The following is a 13,416-nucleotide window of genomic DNA, read 5'->3' as shown; positions in this document are numbered from 1 at the left end:
AAAAAAAAAAAAAAAGAAAAGAAAGAAAAAAGAGAAAGACAACTAACATGTTTAGTAGTATGATAAAAATCATTTTGATCCTAGAGAATCCCTGAGACTCGACACTGAGAATTGCTGATGAGTGTTTTGGTTTAAGTATTGAAATGATTGACCTAATTTGCCAGTTTCTCCTGATGAATTATTTGTCTGTATAAAATAAAAGTACAGATCTACCTTTTTAGTAATGCTATAGTAGTAAAGAGATTTAGGGGAAAACTTTTTTACGAGCTTGCCAAGAAACTCAGAACATGAATAAGTTACATATGAAGGAAAATCTTTAGAACAGAAAATTGTCTATGACTAGAAATTAAGCTAAATTTTCAATTTTATTCTTTTATAAAGTATCCATTTTATGTGGTGTTCATGATTGAATAAATAGACCAAGTAATTTAAAACTGCTAACATCACTTTGTATCCTAGGCATTAAATGTTATTTTGAATAAGGAATTATATGTCATGTGTATTTCAGATTTGTAAATCAAAGAGTAATATTAGATATTTTTGACTGACTAGTTCATTTTGGACTTCTTGAAAAAATACCTAACTATCTCCAGGTGCTTAAATTCTTTAAAGTATCTAAGCTGTTTACAGGTGATAAAAAGAACTAAGTAGAAAAAAACTATAGGTAGAAATTGAGTATTAATTTTTTATTTGGTGTGATAAAAATGTGACTTTTGGACATTGGATTGGCAGTTTATCTATTTCTTCCTGTAAATGATAAGTTTAAAATTTCCTGTATATATATATATATTTTTTTTTTGCTATTTAGAGTGCTATTTCTTGTCACTTTTGATATGCATATGTATTTAGACACTTTCTCTGTTAACAAATGTTATGTCATGATTCTTGAAGGTAGTAATGCATTGTGAAGGTTTTGTAGTAAACTACAGGAACAGCCCTATTTGTTTAAACCCTGGTTTAACCTGATTATTAACAATTAAATTGTGTTTTCTTCTTACAATTAAAGTGTATTCAAATTTATTGGTCCCCTGCTTCACAGATTTATCTCAGTATGTGGTGTATTCAAACAGAATTTTGTATTTTTAATTAGGGGATTAGATAAGTAATTCTGAAGAGCCAAAAAAAAAATTGTTAGACATCACATTGCTTAACCATCTAATATAGCATAAGCGTGTGTATACACTATGTTGTGGGAGCCATCTATCAGGCAGGCCTGTTTTTTAGGCAGTATTTTAAAGAGTGGACATGTGCAGAAACTGTGAGCACAATTAGCGCCAAGCAGATAAATCCAGCTCTAATCCTGTTTACGGTCTGCATCAGACAGATGTGCCAAGATTGATTTAGACAAGCCCTAGGCTTACAGTAATATTTTTAAACGTGCCATTCACTGTTCTATTTTTGTTAAACCTTTGTTAAATATTCTTAAGTGTTGTTGGTTTTACTCTTCTTGTTAACCACTGTAACCTACTCCGAGCAGGTCCTGCCTTGCTCTCATGGTGACGGGGTAACCTGCTAGGAGAGGTTATCTTTATTCCCTGTAATTAAATTGACTTTTCTCCCCAAGAAAATACAACAATAGGAAGTGGGTGCTGAATTAAATAAATAGCATGATATCCAATAGACATATACTTAAATCCCTTGCAAGAACAGATGGTCCCCAGTATCTCTGTAAGTAATGTGAGAGGACAGTTAATGTTCTGAAACAACTAGCTATAACCAATATGATACTAATGAACCAATAGATTTCAAATAATAAACCACATGCCACAAAGAAAAATTATATGTCATCTGTAAGGATTACGTTTTCATAACCTGAAAAAAAATATACAGAGGATTTCCGTATTTTTATCTACTATTATCAGATATTATTATTATTATTTTTTAATTTTTTATTTTTTATAAACATATATTTTTATCCCCAGGGGTACATGTCTGTGAATCACCAGGTTTACACACTTCACAGCACTCACCAAAGGACATACCCTCCCCAATGTCCATAATCCCACCCCCTTCTCCCAAACGCCCTCCTCCCAGCAACCCTCAGTTTGTTTTGTGAGATTAAGAGTCACTTATGGTTTGTCTCCCTCCCAATCCCATCTTGTTTCATTTATTCTTCTCCTACCCACTTAAGCCCCCATGTTGCATCACCACTTCCTCATATCAGGGAGATCATATGATAGTTGTCTTTCTTGCTTGTATCAGATATTATTTTACGGATGAAGTTTTATTCCACATTTTTCACCAATAAAGAGATCTCTTAACATTAAGGTAAAATTAAAGTTGCATTTAAAATACATGCCCCAAAGTTTTTTTGTTTTGTTTTGTTTTGTTTTTGTTAACTCATCTTGTAGCATGCTGTCTGCCTGTGTTCGGTTGTACATGGAAATGTGGCTTTTGCATCCAGAAAACATTTGCTTTTATTTGTGGTGGAAATTGGTTGTATTATAACAGAGGTAGGTGGCATGGGGATCCAAGCAGTTCTCCTGTGGATGAAAATTTAAGCAGAGATACAGGACCACATTTTTTGTTTAGCATTTATAAATTTATAAATAGTTTATATATAAAAAGCAGTATTTTTCTGGTTGATAGGGAGAATAAAATGAGTCAGAATCTTGGTAAGGTATTACTACAAAAGGGTATAGAGAAGTGGTCAGTTTTATAGATCTATAGCAACAGTCTTCTCTCTCTGAGTGGTCCCCCCCCCCCTTTAATCTTGTTTCTCATAAATGTGTATTCCAAGTGTGTCCCAAAGAGTAAGTGTTTTGAGTGGGGATTAGGGAGACACAATGACCTTGGATTTTTCAGTTTATCCTATCAGATGATCTCCAGAACCTTCAGCCTTCACTGGGGGGTTAGCCTCAGGGCTTTCCACCTAGAAACCTGAGGAACCTTTGGCCTTCGCTCTCTTTCAAGTCTGGGAAACCAGTGTTGTGCTGCCCCACAGAGCCAGCTGGTCCACTGCTGCTCGTATCTTAAGAACTTCAGAAACAAAGACCTAGAAAAGCACCACCTAATCTAGTATCTGATTAGTCTGATTAAACAATAGTTAGGCAGTTCCAAGCCTTTAAATAGTTTAAATTCAAGTTCACAGAATTCTAACAAGTTTTATTCCCAAAGACCATATTCAGAATGAAAACACAGTTTTCTGTAAAGCAGTTAATACTAGAAACATCTTCAAGTGTTAGGAAACAACTATATTCAGAATTAAATGAATCCCATTTTAGAAAATTGGGCAGATTTACTTATGTAAATGATCAGCATTGCAGAAATAACCAGAAATTCTACGTAGGAAACTGGTACCTGAGAGATCAGTATAGCTGCTGAGGAAAATAAGGATAAGGAACATTCATCTATTGTCAAGAAATTTGTTAGATGTTGTTGTTGTTGTTTTAATTAATTAATTAATTAATTTGACAGAGGTCACAAGTAGAGAGGTGGGCAGAGGGAAAGGGGGAAGCAGGCTCCCCACTGAGCAGCCCACTGTGGGGCTTGATCCCAGGACCCTGGGATCATGACCCCAGCCAAAAGCAGAGGTCATTGGGTCACCCCGACGTCCTGGTAAATGTTTTATTCGCAGATCAATTGCCCTTCTTTTCCTTCCAAATTAAAGGGAAGCGTTTTCCCTGAACCTTTAGGTCTTTCTTTTAGTCTCTTCTCTTCACTTCAGCAAGTAAAAACCCTGAGTATGAATCTGGACGAAAGCAGAGAAAGAGATGAGAAGCCTGAGTAAGGAGAGCAGGAACTAAGCATCAGCGTTGCAGAAGTTCTCAGAACATTCACTCTGCCCTCCTGGCCGCTGCAGTCCCATTTCCTTTTTCTCTGACAGTCCCTTCAGTCTGATCACGTACTACTCTGTTAATAGATACATTCGTTGTCTTGCTGGTAGAGACACCATGATGGTTTGCCCAGTGTTTTAGGTTCGACTGGATTTAAAAAACAGATCTAGAGGGTCAGATGAGAACGTGTTTACTTGAAGAAGGCATTTATGTCGGCCTATAGGGCCATATGTGGCATATAGCACATGCTCAGTAAATGTTAGCTACCCTTTTTAGGGAATGGAATTTTTAAAAAAACAAGTAACATTAACGAACTATTTAAAGATGAGCAAAGGAAATCATCTTCTTCAATTGATAACGGAAGTATTCTCATTGTAGAAAAATCAGAAATTCATATACGCAAACGAAATCACAATCTATTTCAAGTTTTCATATATTTTCATATATTACACATACATGATGTATTCAGTAAATAAATACAAAACAGTAATGGCAATGTGCTCTGCTATTTTAGATACTTTTCTAGTCTGATTTCTACATTTTAATGGATGAATAGCATTTTATTATATGAATAGATTTTACAGAACCAAAATTCTGTTACTCATTTAGTTTTTTTCTAAGTTTCACTCAATTCTAGGGGAAGGATTCTTTTAGCTAAATTGTGCGTATTATTTATTCCCTTAGGTTAGTTTCCTGAAAGTAAATTGTTGGACCAAAAATAGGTGCATGTTAAGGCATTTTTCCTTGTCTACATTTTTAAAAATTATAAAAGTAATGCTAATTATGGAGAGGGAAGTTATGAAGGTTTACAGGAAAAAATTAATCTCCTACTCCCTCATATTTGTCTTTAATAGGACAAATTGTTGTGTGTTCTCTACTGGAGTTTGTTTTTCCTTCTTAATGAAAGTGAGATTAAATTCCTCTGACTACTACTTTGCTTTTGCTCTCTTTCTTCATACCTCTTGCCGTGAATGTCTCTAGAGTTCTAACTTGCTCATTTATGAGCTGTACAAAACTATGATCCAACCATTCTCCTATTGAAGAACAGGAACATTGCTTTAAATATTTCTGCTATTATAAACACTGCTGCAATTAACATTTTGAAATCTTTTGATACATATTTCCAACTTGTTCTCCAGCAGTTACCATTTTTGCATGCCCACCAGCTCTGGGATTGGTTGCTTTTACCAGCACCATTGTGAAGCAGGATTTTTGATCTTGTGCCAATCTAAAAGGCAAAAACTGGTATCTTGTTGTTTTAATTTGCATTTCTTTGATTACTAATTAGATTGAACTTTCTCATATGTCTATTGGTCAATTTGCATTTCTTCTTTTGTGAAATGCCTGCTTGGATCTTTTATATACTTTGCCACTGAAGTGTTTTGTTTCTTGATTAAATAGATTATTTAACTGTCGTATGTTGCAGATATTTCTGCCTGGTTGGCTTCTGCTTGGGACATCTATGTATGGTTCTTTAGGTGTCTATAGGCGATGGAATAATTTTTTTCTTTCTTTATTAAAGTATATTTAAGATACTGTTATATTAGTTTCAGGTCTGCATTGGATAATTTTTATGTTAAATATCTCAGTCTCTGTATGTCTGCCTTTACTGTCACTCTTAGGACTTTACTAATTTATGGTTGTATAAAGTTTTTTCTAATCTAGAAAAACTGGTCCATATTATGAAATAGGGTTCTATTTTTTTCCTTTTCAAAAAATTAACCCATTCTAAATAACCTTTTACTGAATATTTCCCACTGAGTTTAGATGCCACTATTATCACATTAGTGACTTTTTAAATGTATACAAGTTTCTTTGAACCATTCTTTTATCTATTCCTAGATGTTTTAATTATTACAGCTTTACAAAATATCAATATCTGATGAGGCATATACTCCCCCCATTACTGTACATTTAAAACATTTCTTCATTGATATAATACATTTATTCCAAGAAGATTTGCAAATCATTTGATTGGTTTCCTTGCCCCTTACATCAAAGAAAATACCATGGAGATTTTGACTGGAATGCCATTTATAGCATTATAAGTGGTTACTTAATAATGAGAATATGCATGGAAAAAAATGTAATCTCAAAACTTAATAGCTCTTCATTTATTGTTCTTTGTTTCTCAGTATGTTTGGAATAACATTTGGAATAGCAAGTCCAGAATCATTTTGCTGAATTTATTCCTAGGTATAATATGTTAATTGGCAAGGTATCTATCTCTTTATCCCCATTCTGCCCTCTTCCTGGGTATTGAAATATTTGTAACCAGCTTCCTTACTGGGTATTCTTATTAGATCTAGTGATTTTAAATGCATTCTTGTAGGTTTTGCAAACATATTGTGATATCATCTGTAAAAAGCTATGATTTTAGCCCCCCTTCTGCCCCTTTCGCCACCAACTTTTATTTTGTTTTTCTTTCATATAGTATTGACCAGATGTCCAGAATAATTGGGAATAATAAGAGTGATAATAAGTATTCCTATACTGTTTCCGGAAATTCTTCTGGTATTTACTACTAAGTTTGATGTTGGTTGTTGTTTTAGAATCTTTAAATTTTCAATTTGCAAGAAGCTTTAAATTAGAATAGTCCTTGAATTGTTTATTGCCAAAGTAAAATACACACAGGGTAAACAATTCAAATTATAATATAGGTCTTCTAGTGAAAAGAGGACTTTATTTCATCCTTTCCATTTTTTTTTCTTTTCCTCAGTGGTTCTTGGTTTCCTTTCATCCTTCCTTGGAACACTTACTTATTGTATGTTATTCTAGATAAAAAAAAAATAAATTTGCGTAAGAGACAAGGTCATAATCAATATTATGAGATTAGCCTGGAAGGAGCACCTTTGACAAGCCTGCTTCCTTTCATCCTTGAAGGTAGTGGAAAGATGTAAGATCTCCTTGTCCCTCCCAGGTGTTGTAGAGACCCTGGCCATATATCTCTGGCTGACAGTAGAAGTTACCAAACACAGACTTGAAGCCTGAACTTTCTAAGGAAATGATAGGCCCAACAAATTGACTTAGGGTTCATCTTACCCCACCACCATAAATACTGAGAAAAGGACTTGTTTCTTTTTCCATGCTTTGTGTGCTTTATGAACCATCGGATGTAATTTGCAGAATGGTTGGGAGAGACGCACTCAGAATACAGGGAAGCAACTTCCCAAAGCACCTGAAAGTCCTTGCTCCACTGGACAATGCCAGTGGAGTCTGTGAAAGGATGAAGGAAGCTGAGAGAGGGCCTTGTGTGGCTGCTGGGCGCTACTGTTATCTCTGCAGCTGCTTCTATTGACGTTTTTCCTCTGGATCATTTTTTTTTCCTGCTTTCTTAAATGCACTGCGATTTTTTTTTTTTTAAGATATATTTGAGAGGAGGTACAAGTGCAAGGGGGAGGGGGCAGAGGGAGAGAATCAGCAAGCAGACTCCCTACTGAGTGCAGAACCTGACGTGGGGCTCAGTCTCATGACCCATGAGATCATGACCTGAGCTCAAACAGCCGGATGCTGAACTGACTGAGCCATGCAGGCACCCCATGCGTGCAGTGGGATTTTTTTTTTTTTTTTTTTTTTACGATTTTTTTTATTTGAGAGAGAGAGAGCATGAGCTGGGGGTTGCGGGGTGAGGGGCAGAGGAGAGGGAGAAGCAGATTCCCACTGAGCACGAGCTCCATGTGGGGCTGGATCCCAGGACCCTGAGATCATGACTTGAGCCAAAGGCAGAGACTTTAACCCACTGAGCCACCCAGGTGCCCCTGCTTTTTTGATTGAGTGATCTTTGATCAAATGAAAGAGATTGTGAATTTTGCTGTGTAAAGTTGGTGGTTATTTTTATATGCCTATAATCATCTTGAGCTTTATTCTAGGATGTAGTTAAGTTACTCGGAAACAATTTAATCCTCTTGAGGTTTGCTTTTAAACTTTGTTAGGTGGAATCAGAGCGACCTTTAGTTAGCTCACTAAGGAGGCCATACTCTCCCAAGTACTCTCCTCAGTGGCTCACAAATTTCCATATTCTTCCGCTTAGGCAGATGGGAGTGCCTGTGTGATCTCTGAGCATTGTTTTCTCTAATCCTTAGGGTAGTTCTCTCTCCGTGGCTTCCCACCTATGTCATATATACTCAGCTGAAGATTCAAGGAGGACCTCTGCAGAATTCACTTTCCTGCAACTTTCTCCTCTCCAGTATGTGGCTTAGTGAACTTGGTCATTGTGGCTTTCCTGGTCTCTTCATTCCTGCTTCACCCATGAAGACAACCACACTCCACAAGGGCTCTCTACTTACGTGGAGGCCTGGTAACGGTCTCCAGGCAGTAGCCTGGGGCAGTCCTGTGGCTCCTGCGTTTGCCCTCTCTCAGGGACCACTGGCCTGGACTACTTCCATGTTTCGTGTATCCTGCACACCCTTTTAGTGTGCTAATGGGTGTCTGGACACCCTTTTAGTGTCCAGAAAGTGATTCTGTGTTGGCCAGGTGGAAATTTTAGAAGTACTCTTTGAAAGTATAAAACACTTCTTCTTTGAGAGTCTGTTAAAATGGTCTTTTGTTACAAAACATGCTTTCTGACCTGTGGTTAAACATGGCCAGTAAAATTTCATGGCACTCTAAAATATAGTCTGACTGTGGTAATATTAAGGTGGGTCGATCTTTCTAGACTGGCAGGGATTCACAGTGTTTCATACAGGAATTTTACTCTGCTTCCTTTTTACATGTTTTACTTTACCTGGAATGTGTTTATCATTTTGCTTACACTTTGCCTTTTGTAATTCTTATAAATTCACTTCTGTTAGTGAATTCTCTTTTTCCCATTATTTTTCCTGTCCTTATGAGGGCCAAGGAGTCTCTTGCATAATGCTAATTTTCTATTACTGAAATGTTGCTTTAAGTTCTTGAAATTCTTCTGTTGAATATCTTCAGGTTTTGAATGGACTGGGCCTTGTGTAACAGGGATTCAATGCTGTTTTTCCCTTTTTTTATTCTTGGGAAAATAGACTCAATTTTTCTTCTTTTCCCTCCCCAGCTCACATAAGGATTGACATAAAACATGATCAGTAAAATTAGACATGATAAAGATTTTGTGGATTTTCACTTCTTATTATTCATACATAGAAGATACGGACACAATGGTTTTGATTGGAATTTTTTTTTTCCAGGTGACTCCAAATATGATCAATGTAAAGAAGAATTTATTGAAGTCAAGGACATATTCTCTGTCAAACTGAAAAGACGTTATTCTGCTAAGCAGCAGGGAAATGGTACTTTACTAGGTATCACTCTCTTCATTTGCTTGAAAAAGGAACAAAATAAACTAAAGGATTCTACACTTGATCTTATTAATTTAAGTGAAGACCACTGTGATGTATGGTTTAAACAATTCAAGAAAATTTTGGCAGGTAAGTACTCCTCATGGGGAATTTTTAATGAGTTTAGTTTACTTGCTGTAGTAAATCTGAACCTGATACTGTATTTGTGAGTACAGCAGTTCTTGATTATGTGAAGATAGATTGTTTTTTTCCTAGGTAACTGAGTTTTTTATCATGAAAATTGAATTTTGTTATCTACTTTTTCTATATCAATTTTAATGATCATGTTTTTTTTTTTTTCCCCTTCATTCTGTTGATGTGGTGTATTACATTGATTTTGGTATGTTGAGCCATCCTTGCATTCCAGAAATAAATCCCACTTGGTCATAGTATATAATCCTTTTAATATGTCACTGAACTTGATTTGCTGGTATTTTGTTGAGGGTTTTTATATCAATATTCATAAGTGATATTGGTGTGTAGTTTTTTTTTTTTATTGTATCTTTTATCTGGGTTTTGGTGTCTGGGTAATGCTAGTCTTAGAGAATGAGTTGGGCAGTAACTCTCTTGAATGATCACTTCCATGAAGAAGCTTTAATAATCTGAAATGATAGTTCTTAAGTAATTTAGTTCAGTTGAATTGTTTTTGAAACTGTATTTTTCTATTCCTGTCTCTTGAACTTCTATTAGAATTATTTTCCTTCCACGTATGTACTGATGGCAAGTGCATATATGAATAATATGACTTGAGGATAACAGTTTGTCTTTATAAGGGTTGATTTTTCTAAAAGTTAAGCTCCAGAGGACAAAGAATATATGTACTAAAATATTATCTCATAATGAATTTAGTGTTTCTGAAATTTCTAAATGGCATTTGTATTTTATATGCTAAATAAAATGCATGAGTAGACATATGCAATTTAGATTTCTAGAACATATCTAGTAAAATATAATCAAATTGAGTTTCAAGATTGATTTTTTTTTTCTCCTACACTTGTAAATTTTTTTTCCTTTTCAGCCTATTTCTTTCTCTTTGCCATTTGGATCAGACAGAGTAGAGGCAGCTGATTTAGTTGATGGTGCAATTTGGTTTAAGGTGACACAGGGCAGAGAGAGGTGCCAGAGATAGAGTAGCCACATGGTGATGTTAGAAAGTTGCAGGCCAGGCATCATTGATCAAGAAGACCAAGGACCCACATTGACCAAAGACAACCAACTGACAAGGTTATGCCCATAAAGAAGGAGCTGAAGTGACATATTAAAAATAAGAGACCCTGTTACTAAGGTGCCCATGCTTCCTTGTTAGTGCCCCTGGGACTTTCAAGGAGAGCTGATCCTTTCAAGAAGGCAGGAAAATCGCCTAGGTGACTCAGTAGGTTAAGCTGTTGCTTTCGGCTCAGGTCATGATCTCAGGGTCCTGGGATCGAGTCCTGCATCAAGATCTCTGCTCAGCGGGGAGCCTGCTTCCCCCTTTCTCTCTGCCTGCCTCTCTGCCTTCTTGTGATCTCTCTCTGTCAAATAAATAAAATGTTAAAAGAAAAAAAAAAGACAGGAAAATGACAGTGGGCATAGTAGAGTTCATGTCTCTGGAAACATGGTGAATATATATATATATATTTATATTTAATTAAATACATTTATATATTTATATTTAATTAAATATATTTATATTTAATTAAATATATATATATATATGTATTTAACTAAAAGCATTCCACTTTAACAGTGGGTCTTTTACAGTGTTTTATTTTAAATTTATGTGAGAAGAGATTCTAAAAAGTTGAAGTAAAATAAAAAAAAATTAGTAAGTTCAGTTGAATTAAATTGCTTTGGGCAGGTACTCATGTTACTTGTGTTCTATAAAATAAGAAGGCCATGGGATTGGGAGAGGCAAAGCTCTTCCTTTCACTGAGGGCTTGAGAAAATTTTCTCCCATGGGGCTTATGAAGGGCTGGCAGAGTGACTGCAGAGGCAACTTGCTTGCATCTATCTCACCCATAAAATCAATAATAAGTAAGCAGAGGACATCATAACAAAGCTCAATTTAGTAAAAGCAATTTTATGGGCATATTGGGGCTTATCTAAAGAAAACAGACCACATGTACACAAAACAAAAAACACTGCCCAGATATTTTTCCAGCTTAATGAATGATGTTTTGGTTTGGTCTAGGATCAAATCTAGAAAAATTTATGTATTTTTTAGGATGCAATCTTCAGGGAGTGTTACTTTGTGTAACTTTGATAAGAGTTGGAAGAAAAAACTAAAAAAAAAAAAATAGAACAAAACCCAGTTTGATATGAGTTGGAGATTATAAAATATATGAGGTCATATTCTCTGGCAAATTTCCTGCAGAACAGTGATTTTGCTGATTCAGACAAATAGACGGACAGTTCAAATCAACCAATGTGAACAACTAAAACAGGGTTGAAACCATCTAAGAGAATGAAGGAACTTAACCATGATGGTCTGGATGAATGACTTTGCCCCCAAGTAACCTTAGAAGTCTGAAAAACAATCTGAGGGTTTTGAAGGGACGGGGGGTGGGAGGTTGGGGTACCAGGTGGTGGGTATTATAGAGGGCACGGATTGCATGGAGCACGGGGTGTGGTGCAAAAATAATGAATACTGTTATGCTGGAAATAAAAAAAAAAAAAAAAGAAGTCTTATAGGAGTAGCCAATTCCTCCTCATCTCCATGCCCCTCAGAGACAGTCCTGTGTTGATTTCATGATATATGAATTATAACAATATGTAAACAATATGTGAACAAATGAATGTTTATAGCTCCAAATCTCTACCAAACTTTATATTATACCAACATTCCCTTTTAAGGTTGCAGTTTTAGAAAATTTTTCTTGTTATTATTATTTTTTACTTGCAAATCTATGTAATGCACATGTTCATTAAAGCGCCTGTCAACTGAGAGGTCAGCATGATTGGTTCAAGCCTCAGTCCAGAAGTGCATGTGTCTTTCTTGAGGGAAATAGGGTGATTATCTTCCAGCTCTGATTTTCAGAGTTGGGTCTATCTGTGGATTTTCCTCCTGTCTCATGTTTCACTACCCTGTTCTATGCTATACTGTACTGTATCAGGACTGGCTGATGGTGATTGCTGATTTCCATTTTTTAAAAATCCCTACCCAAGAAATTTGTGTTTGTACCAGACTTGAATGAATTTTAGGGCAAGGGTAGATGAGGGCAATACATATAAATGTACATCATAAAAATATAGATGACTTATGTTTGATTGTTAGACATTACTATTTTAAGTCCCTAAACCTTGCTTTTAACTGGTTCTGTGGCAAAACCAGATTTAAAAAATATATATTTTTGAATGGGTTCATTTTAAATGAATGTCTTTAATCAGGAACTGGAGTTTTCTTCCTGCCAGTCTTCTACATCTTCCCCGTCCCCCCTTTTTTAATTCTGTGAAGATAAATGTGAAGAAAACATTAAAAGCTTCAGCTGGTTTTTCCTTTAGTCTAATTCATCTTAAAATTAGAATTATAGTATATTTGGATACTAAGGATTATTTTCAAATATGCATACTTATATTTTGAACTGGAGCAATGAATAAGATTTGATGAATTTTTGAGGAAAGAACTGGTCAACACTAGAAAGAGGAAAAAACCAACTCCCAAATACTTGAAGTTTTAAGACATAGATAAAAAGTGGCCAGATTAAAGTTTGTATTTATATTTGCATTTATAAGAAGGGAGTCTTAAAACGCTTTCAATTTTTGTTTGAAAATAAGTCCTTTTACTATTCAGGTGGGTTTTTTTTTTTTTTTAAACACAGTTGAACACAGTATCTTTTTAAATTTTTAGTAATAGAAAAGTCACCATAACTTTATTGGCTAACAGACAATATTAGGTTTATTCATCCAACACACATTTTGTATCAGGCCCTGTGTTAATTTCTGAGAATACAGAAATGAATGAGATGTATGCCTGTGTGGAGCACTCTTGCTCTGGGAGACAGAGAAGAAAATATGTATTATAAATGTGTTAAGGACCACAAAGGAAATATAAACAGACCAATAGGGAGCATAAACATTGATCATTGATTCAGAAATTAAAAATCTTTTAAAAATGCCGTTGAATAAGGCTGGTATATAGTTGCTGATAAGCCTCATATATAGTTACTGTGGTGAAAGTAATTTAATAGTATTTTTTATACCTGTGATACAAAGATAAACATGCACAACCTTTAAATATAGCATGTGGGTACACCAGACATGTTAATTTTTATTCAATTAGGCTGTGACCCAGTCTCTGCATATTTGGGTTTCCTAGAAATGGTGAATTGCAAGCTTCTCTGGACCCAGAGCAAACCTCT

General features: G+C 35.4%; 1 protein-coding gene across 3 annotated transcripts in view; it reads left to right on the top strand.

Moving 5' to 3' along the window:
• CERKL (ceramide kinase like) overlaps positions 1–13,416 on the top strand; it is a 116,000-nt gene that overhangs the window by 33,557 nt on the left and 69,027 nt on the right. For 2 of the 3 annotated variants that reach the window (XM_032356123.1, XM_032356122.1), the window contains exon 2: positions 8,930–9,169. The exons of the other annotated variant lie outside the window; for it this stretch is intronic. In XM_032356123.1, the coding sequence (XP_032212014.1) occupies positions 8,930–9,169 (240 nt within the window). The remainder of the gene's footprint in view (positions 1–8,929; positions 9,170–13,416) is intronic. 3 annotated transcript variants of the gene reach the window in all.

The sequence above is a fragment of the Mustela erminea genome, chromosome 8 (genome assembly GCF_009829155.1).
Source record: "Mustela erminea isolate mMusErm1 chromosome 8, mMusErm1.Pri, whole genome shotgun sequence".
In the NCBI taxonomy this organism is placed as follows: Eukaryota; Metazoa; Chordata; class Mammalia; order Carnivora; family Mustelidae; genus Mustela; species Mustela erminea.
The sequence above is the reverse complement of the archived record's forward strand: the minus strand, read 5'-3'. Positions and strand labels throughout refer to the sequence as shown.